The 14120-nt window shown below is 43.1% G+C and overlaps 2 protein-coding genes across 5 annotated transcripts in view; both read left to right on the top strand.

The window, feature by feature from the left end:
- Window positions 1-2323: 2323 nt before the first annotated feature.
- LOC121538428 (dolichyl-diphosphooligosaccharide--protein glycosyltransferase 48 kDa subunit-like) lies at window positions 2324-10054 on the top strand. Its single transcript, XM_041846413.1, has 11 exons — window positions 2324-2580; window positions 3242-3352; window positions 3462-3548; window positions 4316-4419; window positions 7817-7911; window positions 8051-8144; window positions 8247-8395; window positions 8543-8690; window positions 8907-9027; window positions 9160-9266; window positions 9419-10054. The coding sequence occupies exons 1-11, from the start codon at window positions 2343-2345 to the stop codon at window positions 9566-9568; spliced, it is 1404 nt and encodes a 467-aa protein (XP_041702347.1). The 5' UTR covers window positions 2324-2342; the 3' UTR covers window positions 9569-10054.
- A 190-nt stretch (window positions 10055-10244) lies between these two features.
- LOC121538430 (pleckstrin homology domain-containing family M member 2) overlaps window positions 10245-14120 on the top strand; it is a 47062-nt gene continuing 43186 nt past the window's right edge. For 3 of the 4 annotated variants that reach the window (XM_041846417.2, XM_041846416.2, XM_041846415.2), the window contains exons 1-4: window positions 10245-11331; window positions 12340-12446; window positions 12525-12634; window positions 13059-13158. In XM_041846417.2, coding sequence (XP_041702351.1) covers window positions 11272-11331; window positions 12340-12446; window positions 12525-12634; window positions 13059-13158 — 377 coding nt within the window. In that variant the 5' untranslated portion in view covers window positions 10245-11271. The remainder of the gene's footprint in view (window positions 11332-12339; window positions 12447-12524; window positions 12635-13058; window positions 13159-14120) is intronic. The other variant, XM_041846418.2, reaches the window with a different exon arrangement.

Genomic DNA, 14120 nt, shown 5'->3' with positions numbered 1-14120 from the left:
GCATACTTCTACAGCATGCCAGTGTTCATCGAAGGTGAGCATTTTCCCACTGAAGTCGGTTACGACGACGAACTGCAGTCAGGTCAAGACCCTGGTGAGGACGACGAGCACGCAAATGACCTTCACTGAGATGGTTTCTGACAGTTTGCGCAGAAAGTCTTTGGTTGTGCAAACCCACAGGTTTATCAGCTGTCCAGGTGGCTGATCTCAGACAATCCCACAGGTGAAGAAGCCAGATGTGGGGGTCCTGGGCAGGCGTGGTTACACGTGGTCTGCGGTTGTGAGGCCAGTTGGACGTACTGCCAAATTCTCTAAAGCGACGTTGCAGTCAGCATGCCAATTGCATGCTCCCTCAAAACTTTAGACATCTGTGGCATTGTGTTGTGTGACAAAACGGCCCATTTTAGAGTGGCCTTTTACTGTCCCCATCACAAGGTGCACCTGTGTAATGATCATGCTGTTTAATCAGCTTCTTGATATGCCACACCTGTCAGGTGAATGGATTATCTTGGCAAAGGAGAAATGCTCACTAACAGGGATGTAAACAAATTTGTGCACAAGATTAGAGAGAAATAAGCTTTTTGTGCATATAGACCATTTCTGGGATCTTTTAATTCATCTCATGAAACATGGGACCAAAAATATGTTGCACATTTCCCTGAGATCAAGTAGCACAAGCACCATCCTGTGGTAGGAGAGATCAGGAGCAATCAGCCTACATAATGTACTTTTAGGACTGACTGAGAGATATGTTCTGTTTACAGAGATCTGTTGTGTAATTATCTTATTGCTCACTTTATAGGCAGCTCAGATCCGTGAGCCAGTGGACCCAACCATAGAGAGACACATTGAAAAACGTGTATTGGCTGGTGCTAGGAAAGTGAGTGAAGTCAGACACATCTCCATCTTTGTATCTTGAAATGTTCAGAGGAGAGGGTCCCCCCTCCACCAACAAGGAGGAGGTTTTACCCCCTAGATAGAGACATCGGGAACATAGTCAGGAAGACAAAGGACAGAACGAGGCGATCAAGCATTGACCACGTCAATCTGCAGGTAACCATAGCTTTTGGTAGATGATTTTATAGGATTGAAACAACATTGGAGAGAATGGACCCTTGCCTTCTGGCTGATCCATATGTGGTGTCAGGATGGGTGAAGAAGAGGTTGGGGACTGTTGAATCTGTGAAAGTAACTTGAAGTGGACTTGTGAAGATTTCTTTGGTGTCTTCCATCCAGAGGGATCAGGCGCTCTGCACCACGTGCCTCGGGACAAGACCTGTGACTTGCTCTGCTCTCTGGAGCAGGGTGCCATTGAAAGGAGTGATAACTGGAGTGATGTTAAGTGTTGAGGAGGACCAACTGAAATGGAAGATTCCCGGTGTCTGTAACGCTCGCCGTTTGGTGCGACACAGACCCGGTGGAGAGTGTGGTGAAACAGAGAAGACACTGTCTGTCCTGTTGAGTTTTGATGCAGAGTGTTTACCTGACAAAGTCAAGTTGGGATGTCACTTATCCCGTGAGAGCTTTTATGCTGAACCCATTACGGTTCTTTAGGTGCCAAGCTTATGGTCATGTTGCAACAGTGTGTAGGAGGGAGATTCCTAGATGTGAGAAGTGTGCAGGAGGGCATGAGACAAAGGAATGTGTAGTATTGGTGGAAAAAGCTGTGTGTGTTAACTGTAAGGGTACCCATGGTCCTGGAGATAAGAAGTGTCCGGTGAGAGAAAGGCAGGTCGAGGTTGCCAGGATCAGAGTAGTTCAGAAGGTGTCGTATGCTGAGGCAGTGAAGAGAGTAGTAGAGGAAGATGTGTCCAGGGCAAGGGATCCTAAGAAGCTCCCTGTGAGTAGGCTGAGGCCAATAGAGAGTGATAGGAATAAAATGTGTTTCATAAAGGTTGGCTTCTTAGCTTTCATAGCCATGGTTATCAACTGTACTGCAGAAATGGAACGCAAATCACAGAAAATATATGTTGTTTTGGCAGCTGCAGAGAAGTACTTGGGTGTACGAGATTTTACTGCAGAGGAGTTACAAGGTGTGTTGAATGATAGTGTCGGATCAGATAGGGCCAAGTAGTGGAATAGTGGTGAGGTTTTAATGGGTGTAGGGTTAGTTGGTAGGGCAATTTTTCCTGTCCCTTTTGTGTCACAAAGTGTAATGAATTCACGCTCTATAACAGTAGGCGGAAAACACAGGGCTAGAGAAGAGAAATTGATTAATAGGGCCTCACACACTCCAGTATAGTAGATGGCGGTGTGTGCACCTTTCAGTTGGTTGCGATCCGCCAATACACATTTATTTTAAAAAGAAGAAGAAGAACGCTGACGTCGACTTCTTCCTGAAAATGGCGAAGTGGACACCAGACATGCAAATGAATTGGTGCAGTTCTACGTTATTGTTAAAAAAACGGACAGTAAGCAGCATGGCTCAGACAAAATCCAGATTGTTGGGGAACAATTTTATTTTATTCTTGATGATATCGTCCATGATGCACATGGCATTGGCTGACGGAAAGACACTCGTTTTGTTGGACAACCTCAACATCAGAGACACCCATTCAATCTTCTTCCGCAGTCTGGCAGGTGGAAGGAATACGTGTTCTTTTCTCAGTCATTGGCTAGCTAGCTAGCATATTTACAATTATACGTTTAATTTTATCCATAACAAAAATGTGTTTTCATTCATTTGTTTTCGTTCAGTTAGTAAGCTAATGTTAGCTTAGTTAGCGCTCGTAACTGTCAACCACTAACGTTAGCTAATCTTAGCTAGCTAGGTTGCCAACGCAACGTTGCATAGTAATAGGTGTCACTCCTGGGGCGTGTGGCATTGCTTTTGGTCAAAAATAGAAGCTAGCTAGCTATCATTGTCAATGTTGAAGGCGAAGAAAGGTCTTATCAGCCCACTTGCACATCTACGTGCCTGGGGCACATTAGAATGTTAGCTTTTGCATTGTGATTTTACTACTGTTCTTCCTACACATTTATCAGACCCTACTGCGCATGTGCTGTTACATGGTGTATAACCCAAAATGATGCATTACATTTAACATTTTAGTCATTTAGCAGACGCTCTTATCCAGAGCGACTTACAGTTAATGCATAAGTGTGTATTGTTTGTACGCTCTAGAAATGCTGTGTTAACCCATCCTAGGGCATCAAAATAGTGTAAAACAAAGTAACTTAGCCGACTTATTTCCACATCAATTTCCACCAGGCTGATGTAGCTTTATGTTCCTTTTTGCAGATCGTGGCTTTGACCTTTCATTCAAGACTGCAGATGATCCTTCTCTTTCCCTGATCAAATATGGCCAATTTCTCTATGACCACCTCATCATCTTCTCCCCATCTGTGGAAGGTTAGTTACCTAACATTGCAGTTATAATTTTTTACATTTCTTATCTTGCATCAGTAATTTTTGTTACAACAAAGTACTAAATATTTAATGCAACTTTTATCCTTTTAAGACTTTGGTGGCAACATTAATGTTGAGACAATCACTTCCTTCATCGATGGTGGAGGCAATGTCCTGGTTGCTGCAAGCTCTGATATTGGTAAGTGCAAAATAGATTATTCTTACTCGTGTAAAAACCACAGACTTGGTTTCTACTACATTTACATGCAGACCAAACTGACCAAAACGTTGCAAAATAAATGTACACATGTTATTTAATCATTTAATAAAAACTGCTTGCACACATCAACAAACTTGGTTCTATTTTAGTTGCTTGACCCGCTACAAGTCCCGCCTCTCCCATGTATTCATTGGTGTTTAGGAGCATACTAACCCACGTGGGTGATTGAAAGATGAACAAGGTCCACACTCCAGTCCAGTTGGTGGCGGTAATTCACCTTAAAGTTGGTTGCCAACCGCCATATAAAATCCACAGAAGAATAAGAATGAACGAGGAGAGATTAATCAAAGAAAACTAAAAACTAACTAGGTTTCCCCTTTTATCTGTGGATTAATTGTCAGAGTAGAGAACACACGATTTTGTGTGACTCAAAATGGGTCAAAATTCTACAAAGATGCAGCAGAAAAAGGACCATATGCATTTCAGGTAAAATAACAACCCAATCTTTATCTCCCAGGACAAATTAGCTAGCAACAGCAAGCTAGCTAAATGTCCATGAATGTTTCATGTGTGTTTCGACCTGTCCCCAAATGAATATAGTTGGTTCACAGTTGGTTATGGTATTTTAACCTGTGTGTCATGAGCACGTCTGGTGGGGATAGGCAAAACATTTGTGCACTGAGTTGGTTTGGTCAGCATGTTACACAATAACTAATGCCATTGTCCTGTAATCTCCTTTGCCCTAGGTGACCCTCTGAGAGAGATAGGCAGTGAATGTGGGATTGAGTTTGATGAGGAGAAGACTGCTGTCATTGATCATCACCATTACGATGTGTCAGACCCCGGTGAGGTAAGCAGAAGAGGAGAGAACATTCTAATGTGAACCTTTTAGCTTTAGTTTTTGCAATTGCTTACAGAGGCATGTGTCAATGCACTTCTGTCTAATAATGTAGAATTCAAATCAAATCTAACTTTATTTGTCACATGCGCCGAATACAACAGGTGTAGACCTTACCGTGAAATGCATGCTTACAAACCCTTAACCAACAATGCAGTTCAAGAAAGAGTTAAGAAAATATTTACCAAATAAACTAAAGTAAAAAGTAACACAATAAAATAACGAGGCTATATAGGTACTGAGTTAATGTGCAGGGGTACAGGTTAGTCGAGGTAATTTCTACATGTAGGTAGGGGTAAAGGGACTGCATAGATAATAGACAGCGGGTAGCAGCAGTGTAAAAACAAATGGGGGTGGGGTGGGGGGTCAAAGTAAATAGTCCGGGTGGCCATTTTATTAATTGTTCAGAAATCTTATGGCTTGGGGGTAGAAGCTGTTAAGGAGCCTTTTGGTCCTAGACTTGGTGCTCCGGTACCGCTTGCCGTGCGGTAGCAGAAAGAACAGTCTAAGACATGGGTGACTGGAGTCTTTGACCATTTTTTGGGCTTTCCTCTGACACCGCCTAGTATATAGGTCCTGGATGGCAGGAAGCTTGGCCCCACTGATGTACTGGGCCGTACGCACTACCTTCTGTAGCGCCTTATGTCAGATGCCGAGCAGTTGCCATACCAGGTGGTGATGCAACTGGTCAGGATGCTCTCGATGGTGCAGCTGTATAACTTTTTGAGGATCTGGGGACCCATGCCAAATCTTTTCAGTCTCCTGAGGGGGGAAAAGGTGTTGTCGTGCCCTCTATACAACTTTCATGGTGTGTTTGGACCATGATAGTTTGTTGGTGATGTGGACACCAAGGAACTTGAAACTCTCGACCCGCTCCACTACAGCCGTGTCGATGTTAATGGGGCCTGTTCGGCCCGCCTTTTCCTGTAGTCCACGATCAGCTCCTTTGTCTTGCTCACGTTGAGGGAGAGGTTGTTGGCCTGGCACCACACTGCCAGGTCTCTGACCTCCTCCCTATAGGCTGTCTCATCGTTGTCGGTGATCAGGCCTACCACTGTTGTGGCGTCAGCAAACTCAATGATGGTGTTGGAGTCGTGTTTGGCCACGCAGTCGTGGGTAAACAGGGAGCACAGGAGGGGACTAAGCACACACCCCTGAGGGGCCTCAGTGTTGAGGATCAGCATGGCAGATGTGTTGTTGCCTACCCTTACCACCTGGGGGTGGCCCGTCAGGAAGTCCAGGATCCAGTTGCAGAGGGAGGTGTTTAGTCCCAGGGTCCTTAGTTTAGTGATGAGCTTTGTGGGCACTATGGTGTTGAACGCTGAGCTGTAGTCAATGAACAGCATTCCCACATAGGTGTTCCTTTTGTCCAGGTGGGAAAGGGCAGTGTGGAGTGCGATTGAGGTTGCGTCATCTGTGGATCTGTTGGGGCGGTATGCGAATTGGAGTGGGTCTAGGGTATCCGGGATGATGCTGTTGATGTGAGCCATGACCAGCCTTTCAAAGCACTTCATTGCTACCGACGTGAGTGCTATGGGGCGGTAATCATTTAGGCAGGTTACCTTCGCTTCCTTGGGCACAGGGACTATGGTGGTCTGCTTGAAACATGTAGGTATTACAGAATCGGTCAGGGAGAGGTTGAAAATGTCAGTGAAGAAACTTGCCAGTTGGTCTGCGCATGCTTTGAGTACACGTCCTGGTAATCCATCTGGCCCTGCGGCTTTGTGAATGTTGACCTGTTTAAAGGTCTTGCTCACATCGGCTACCGAGAGCGTTATCACACAGTTTTCCGGAACAGCTGGTGCTCTCATGCATGCTTCAGTGTTGCTTGCCTCGAAGCGAGCATAAAAGGCATTTAGCTCGTCTGGTAGGCTTGCGTCACTGGGCAGCTCGCGGCTGGGTTTCCCTTTGTAGTCCGTAATAGTTTAATAGTTTTCAAGCCCTGCCACATCCGACGAGCGTCGGAGCCGGTGTTGTAGGATTCAATCTTAATCCTGTATTGACGCTTTGCCTGTTTGATGGTTAGTCTGAGGGCGTAGCAGGATTTCTTATAAGCGTCTGGATTTGTGTCCCGCTCCTTGAAAGCGGCAGCTCTAGCCTTTAGCTTGGTGCGGATGTTGCCTGTAATCCAAGGCTTTTGGTTCTGATATGTACATACGATCAATGGGGATGATGTCGTCGATGCACTTATTGATGAAGCCGGTGACTGAGGTGGTATACTCCTCAATGCCATTGGATGAATCCCGGAACATATTCCAGTCTGTGCTAGCAAAACAGTCCTGTAGCGTAGCATCTGCGTAATCTGACCACTTCCGTATTGAGCGAGTCACTGGTACTTCCTGCTTTAGTTTTTGCTTGTAAGCAGGAATCAGGAGGATAGAATTATGGGCAGATTTGCCAAATGGAGGGCGAGGGAGAACATTGTATGCGTCTCTGTGTGTGGAGTGAAGGTGGTCTAGAGTTTTTTCCCCTCTGGTTGCACATGTGACATGCTGGTAGAAATGAGGTAAAAGATGAGAAATCTCTTGGTAGATAGTGTGGTCTACAGCTTATCAGAAGGTACTCTACCTCAGGTGAGCAATACCTCGAGACTTCTTTAATATTGGACATCGCGAACCAGCTGTTATTGACAAATAGACACACACCCCTGCCCCTCATCTTACCAGACGTAGCTTCTCTGTCCTGCCGATGCATGGAAAACCCCCCCAGCTTTATATTATCCGTGTCGTCATTCAGCCACAACTCAGTGAAACATAAGATATTACCGTTTTTAATGTCCCGTTGGTAGGATATTCTTGATCGTAGATCATCCATTTTGTTTTCCAATGATTGGACGTTGGCCAATAGAACGGATGGTAGTGGAAGTTTACTCTCTCGCCTATAAATTCTCAGAAGGCATCCCGACCTCCGCCCCCTTTTTCTCTGTCTTTTCTTCACGCAAATGACAGGGATTTGGGCCAGTTCGCGAGAAAGCAGTATATCCTTTGCGTCGGACTCGTTAAAGAAAAAATCTTTGTCCAGTGCGAGGTGAGTAATCGCTATTCTGATGTCCAGAAGTTATTTTTGGACATAAGAGACGGTAGCAGCAACATTATGTACACAATAAGTAAAATAAATAAGTTAAACAACGCGAAAAAACTAACAAAATAGCACAGTTGGTTAGGAGCCTGTAAAACGGCAGCCATCCCCGCCGGCGCCATTATATCCCAAGTTTAGTCTCAAGAAAAGGCGTGAAATGGGTCTTGAGTGACCATTTTGAATTGCAGAGCACTTGAGGTGGGTGGATGAGGTGAATCATAAGAGGTCAACTTTCTTCCTCATCTTTTCTTTCCCCTCTTCCTTCCCCTAGCATACCCTGATTGTTGCTGATCCAGAAAATCTTCTGAAGGCTCCCACTATTGTCGGGAACCCCAGTGACAAACCCATCCTCTTCAAGGGTGTTGGGTGAGTCTACCATACAGTTGAGAACAAGTATTGTCACTTCTAAACAAGGGAGTTACTACACTGGTATTGGGTTGTTATTCCCCTATGTACAAAGTTATCTATGGTAAAGGATTGTTATCATCTTCTCACCTTCTCCCAGCATGGTGGCAGACCCAGATAACCCCCTGGTCCTGGACATTCTGACTGGCTCCTCCACCTCCTACTCCTACTTCCCTGACCGACCCATCTCTCAGGTAATACTATCACTGTTTCCTTCCTTATCAATCATTCTCCTTTGAAAATGGACTAACTTATGTGTGTGTATAAGGTGTTTATAACTGAAACTTTCTGGACAGTACCCCCATGCTGTTGGAAAGAACACTCTTCTGATCGCTGGGCTCCAGGCCAGGAACAACGCCCGAGTGGTATTCAGTGGCTCACTGCACTTTTTCAGCGATGCCTTCTTCAACGCCGCTGTTCAGAAGGCCACACCTGGCTCCCAGAGGTAACACTCTCTCTCATAATGCTTTTCATATTCTGCTCTGCAGTTGCCGGCCCTATTTTTATCCTGATTTTCATTGTCCAATAATCACCCTTATATTTTAAGAAACGGAATAACTGTGTTTTAATTCCAGTCTTGGATCTCTTGCAGGTACGCTCAGACAGGGAACATGGAATTGGCCGAGGCTCTGTCCCGTTGGGTGTTCAAGGAAGCTGGTGTACTCCGGGTGGGAGCCGTTACACATCATCCTGTGGGGGAGAGCGCCCCTCCTGCAGCCTACACCATCACAGACCTTGTGGTGAGTCACTATTTAATCCATCAACATCTCGTGGTGAGACATTATTTGATCCATTATGACAGTATTTAGCCATTTTTCTGCTTATTTAACAAAACATTCAAATGTGAAAATATGCCAATTGAGCTTGTGAATGAAAAAAGGCATGAAGATATTTGTTTTTTCTTCACTCATGAACTGTGGCCATTATGTTGTTTCTGTCCTTTTCCTCCGACACAGGAGTACAGTGTTGTTATTGAGATGCTGTCTAAGGGCAGCTGGGTTCCCTTTGATGGGGAAGACATCCAGTTGGAGTTTGTGAGAATCGACCCCTTCGTCAGGACGTACCTCAAGAAAAATGGTATGAACATTTCAGAGATTACTATTTTTTCATGATTATTTACATTGGTGAAATTGATTGTTGTAAGCCTCATAATAAGGGAGAACAGTTTTCCATGTCAACCAAATCAAAGAGTTGTATTTCCCTTAATAGGAGATAAATACAGCGTCCAGTTCAAGTTGCCTGACGTGTATGGAGTGTTCCAGTTCAAGGTGGACTACAACAGGCTAGGCTACACACACCTGTACTCCTCTACTCAGGTGAGAGAACTGTTTCATGTTTTCATTTGTTTTGAAATGGAAGGCTCTTGAGTATATCAAGGGCTACACCAGCTAATTCATTGTACGTGTCACATTATAAGCAAACACAGTATAGTACTCAATTGCTAATGTGTACATGTCCTCTCCCATAGGTGTCGGTGCGTCCTCTGCAGCACACCCAGTATGAGCGCTTCATCCCCTCAGCGTTCCCTTACTACGCCAGCGTCTTCTCCATGATGGGAGGACTCTTTGTCTTCAGCATAGTCTTCCTTCACATGAAAGAAAAGGAAAAGTCAGACTAGGGAGATAAAACGTTTAGAGAAAAGCTTATTAAATTAGGAGGGAGAGGTGGTAGATTAAGAATTTGCCTTATTGGTGTGAATCGTGAAGGTTCTTGGTTGCTTAAATCGTCTGGCAGAGCCTGCAAGAACAGTTGGTGAGAATTTAATATGTTCCTTCTCTATTGGTTCTGGGGGCATTAAATGAGGGCTTTGCAGGCAAACTAACTCAGCTGTGGCTGAGATTTTTTGTACTTCTAAAAAAAATCAGTCAGGAATTGGATATGGTTGCTTCGAGATTTCAATATCAGATGGAGCACTTGTTTGGAAAACTCCCATGAATTTATGTTTTTTCCCACCCACTTGTATGAGGATAAAAACATCTTGATGTGGTACATGCACTGAATATTTTTGTTTTGTCTGATCAAATAGTGTTTCTATTGGTAAGACTAACATATTTGCTAAGAGTTACACAACTCCTTGAAAACTACCAATAAAATGTTGACATTCCACTCTGTAGAAGTCTTATAAGTCTCCTTAATATAATTGAGTAACCTGCAGCTGGATCGATTGTGTATATATAAATCATTGAGCTGGATAGGGTAGAGAAAATGTAGCTACTACTATATATATATATATATATATACTTTTTTTGGGGGGGGCGTAAAACTACAGCAAAAAAAAATGTTACTCACATTTTTTGAAGGCGGTAATATTAGTGGGTCACGAGCTCGTTGACAGGCATTTAGTGACGTATCAGTCAATTAAATAACTTCATATGGCTAGCTGCTAAATTTAGCCAAAGACAGTACAGTATGAAGATGGGCAGTAACTGCTTCTCCAATAGAGATACCCGATCACGCTAGTAGGCCATGTCATGGCGACGTTGGCTAGCTAAGCTCATGCACAGAAACACGTCTTCGGCTCGAACGTTCGTCTCACGCCGAAATGCGCATGTACAGGCCGTCAACTCAAAGGCACTCCTTCGATATCAAGTACTTTTTGATAAAAATGAAAACGTGTCAGTTTGTGAATTTCACGAGGTTGGAGTAATAACGTGTTCAATTACTTAAGAGATTGGCTCAAATCTAGGTTGTGTCTAGATATCTAGAAAAGTAACAACTAAGGAATAGTTTTTCACTTCTCTCATTGACTTCTTAAAACCCGGTCTGATCTGCTTGCTCTGTTTCGCAAGCGTTCCCAGAAGTCTCGCGATGTTGCACCTCTGGGTTTAGAAACTGGCTTAGCATTGTGTGGAATTTATTCCTCCGGACTAAACATTGAGTTTATTAAAACTTTGTCATGGTTTCTACATTTTACAACGAAAAGTTGAACTACAACAAAAGTAAGTTTGAACAAGTTGACAATTCGGCTATTAAAGTACTAGCTAACTACACCGAAAGTAAAAGCTACCGGCTACGACGACAGCAGGATATTTATTCTCTACTTGCGCTGACGCTAGCTAACGTGCTAGCCAGTTCAGTTGACTAACGTTAGCCATTCGAAGCGTAGGAGGACTAGTATGCGGGAGGACGACGTTGCTAGTCAACGTTAGTAGCCATGGCCATTGTTGTCTTGTGCTAGTTGTCGTTACATTACCTAGCCAGCTGCTTGTTTGATGTTATGTTGAAAATATATGGATGGCTAGCTTTGGGAACATCAACAGCAGACAACATTGAGACCTCTGGAAATCAGCTGACAGCTGCAGGCAGCCAAGGAGACCAGTGATGGATCAACTGAAAGTCATGGACCGAATATTGGAAAACATTAATTTGTCTGTCAAGAAGGTAAGACTGATATCAAGTCTATGCACATAGCTAGTTAGCTCCTCTTCATGTTAGTAAGATCAGCTAGCGCTAACTTATTTGAAGATAGTAAACATGAGTATTACTCTGCTTGCCATGATAAGTGGGCCTGACTCATGGTAGAAAACAGTTGCTGACTATCTGTAAGGTCCTTGAATATTGTTTGTTGTTTAGCTAACGTTAAACACATGGATTACGTTTGTATTGTCATGGGTGTTTTGTTTACTAGCTAACGTTATCTAGCTAGCTGACACTGTTGTGTTGGCCAATGCTGTCATGTAAACAAACACTATTTCTTGCTACTAACATTCTGAGTCACGGCCAATTCAGCAACCCTCGGGTAGCTAGGTCTATTTGAAGGCCAAAATAACTTTTGTTGCTTATTTTCCAAACACATTTCAATATGCTTGCTTAAGATAGGCATAGTTAAGTATACTGTGAACACATAGCATTTGACTTATGGGTTACTTAATAAATTAGGCTAAACCCTGTTTGAATGTTGACATTCATCCTTTGCATAAACCTGTGCGGTGTTAACGTTCAGTCCCATCCTTCCAAAGTATTTGCACTGTGCAGACTGACAGTGCTTAATAGACCTTGCCTGGTGTGATTTTCTAGTCCTCTCTTACTTATATTCTGTTTGTTCCTGTTCTCAGTCTAATGGTCACATGATCATCATCAGGTGACTGGAATTTATTAAGATTCCACATTCCTGTATATTCAGTCAGTGCTGTTAAACTAGTATTTTCAGAGGTTACGAACAAAAGTCTGATTTAATGCTTTTAAGTCAGTCATAGTAATACCATTTAGTGGATCAGATGTACTGTAGCATTTATCCAATTTCAGGCTCCATGCTTGTCGAGATCTGTCAATATTTGATGCATGAGGTACTCCTCTCAACATCTCATGAAGAAGATATCCCCATATTTCTAGTTCGGCTGTGGGCCTAGTACTCTTATCAGCGCCACATGTTTTGTGCCCCGACTGCAGTTGCAGAGCTACTTTGCTGCCTGTGAGGATGAAACTCCAGCCATCCAGAATCACGACCGGGTCCTACAGCGACTGTGCGAGCACCTTGACCATGCTCTTCTCTATGGGTAAGAAGACTGAGAGCCAAATCTGCACAGTGCTTTAATACATCCTAACTCTGAACTATCATGTTCTGTACATTGCAGGCTGCAGGATATCTCCTCAGGTTACTGGGTACTGGTCCTACACTTCACCCGCAGGGAAGCGGTCCGGCAGGTCGACGAGCTCCAGCACATAGCAACCAACCTTGGGCGAAGTTAGAACAACATAATTTTTTACAGCTTTCTTACGCGCACACATCAACATACATGGTCAGTCTTGTGGGCAACCTGAGAGACAAACGTTTCACAGCAGTAAACCCTAATACACGCATACATGCCATTTCTGTCAATCAATTCATACACCTCCATTTACTGTGATAAAGTGAATTACAATTGTTAGCCAGTGGTTTGGCAAATGTAAGTTCCTCTTGTGTAACATGCCAGAAATGTAGCACAAGAGAATGTTGTTGTTTGAGGTCAGGATTACAGTAATTACCATTGGGGTTTGCACATGTATGTTTCTCCTTTTACAGAGAGGTTTCTTTGCAGGCCTACTTATTTGCAAGTTCAGGCAGGAAATAAATAATACATGGTACAAGTAAATATGCCCACGTTTGTTTCTATTTATTTTCTGTGCAGGTCGTGCCTGGCTATACCTAGCACTAAGTGAGAGCTCCTTAGAAAGCTACCTCCGTCTCTTCCAAGAGAACCAAGGATTGCTGCAGAAGTATTACTTAAAGTGAGTGTTCTTACCCAAAGAGCGCTATATTATGCATTTAGACTAAAATCGAATCAAATTCTGTCACGTGCCGAATACAATATGATGTATATATATATATATATATATATATATATATATATATATATATATATATATATATATATATACATACACTACCAGTCAAAAGTTTAGACAAACCTACTCATTCAAGGGTTTTTGTTTATTTTTACTATTTTTTACATTGTAGAATAATAGTGAAGACATCAAACTATGAAATAACACATATGGAATCATGTAGTAACCAAAAAAGTGTTAAACAAATATATTTTATATTTGAGAATCTTCAAAGTTGCCACCATTTGCCTTGATGACAGCTTTGCACACGCTTGGCATTCTCTCAACCAGCTTCATGAGATAGTCACCTGGAATGCATTTCAATTAACAGGTGTGCATTCTTAAGTTAATTTGTGGAATTTCTTTCCTTCTTAATGCGTTTGAGCCAATCAGTTGTGTTGTGACAAGGTAGGGGTGGTATACAGATGATAGCCCTATTTGGTAAAAGACCAAGTCCATATTATGGCAAGAACAGCTCAAATAAGCAAAGAGAAATGACAGTCTATCATTACTTTAAGACATGAAGGTCAGTCAATCCGGAAAGTTTCTTCAAGTGCAGTCGCAAAAACCAAGCGCTATGATGGAACTGGCTCTCATGAGGACCGCCACAGGAAAGGAAGACCCCGAGTTACCTCTGCTGCAGAGGATAAGTTCATTAGAGTTACCAGCCTCAGAAATTGCAGCCCAAATAAATGCTTCAGAGTTCAAGTAACAGACACATCTAAACATCAACTGTACAGAGGAGACTGCGTGAATCAGGCCTTCATGGTTGAATTGCTACAAAGAAACCACTACTAAAGGACACCAATAAGAAGAAGAGACTTGCTTGGGCCAAGAAACATGAGCAATGGACATTAGACCGGTGG

Source organism: Coregonus clupeaformis, chromosome 24 (genome assembly GCF_020615455.1).
Source record: "Coregonus clupeaformis isolate EN_2021a chromosome 24, ASM2061545v1, whole genome shotgun sequence".
Taxonomy (NCBI): Eukaryota; Metazoa; Chordata; class Actinopteri; order Salmoniformes; family Salmonidae; genus Coregonus; species Coregonus clupeaformis.
The sequence above is the reverse complement of the archived record's forward strand: the minus strand, read 5'-3'. Positions and strand labels throughout refer to the sequence as shown.

Bases quoted from the DNA above. Each gene is read 5' to 3' on its own strand.
- LOC121538428 (XM_041846413.1), top strand. From the start codon at position 2,343: ATGGCGAAGTGGACACCAGACATGCAAATGAATTGGTGCAGTTCTACG. The intron at 2,581-3,241 runs GTGGAAGGAATA...TCCTTTTTGCAG, and splicing joins CTTCTTCCGCAGTCTGGCAG to ATCGTGGCTTTGACCTTTCA. The intron at 8,691-8,906 runs GTGAGTCACTAT...CCTCCGACACAG, and splicing joins ACACCATCACAGACCTTGTG to GAGTACAGTGTTGTTATTGA.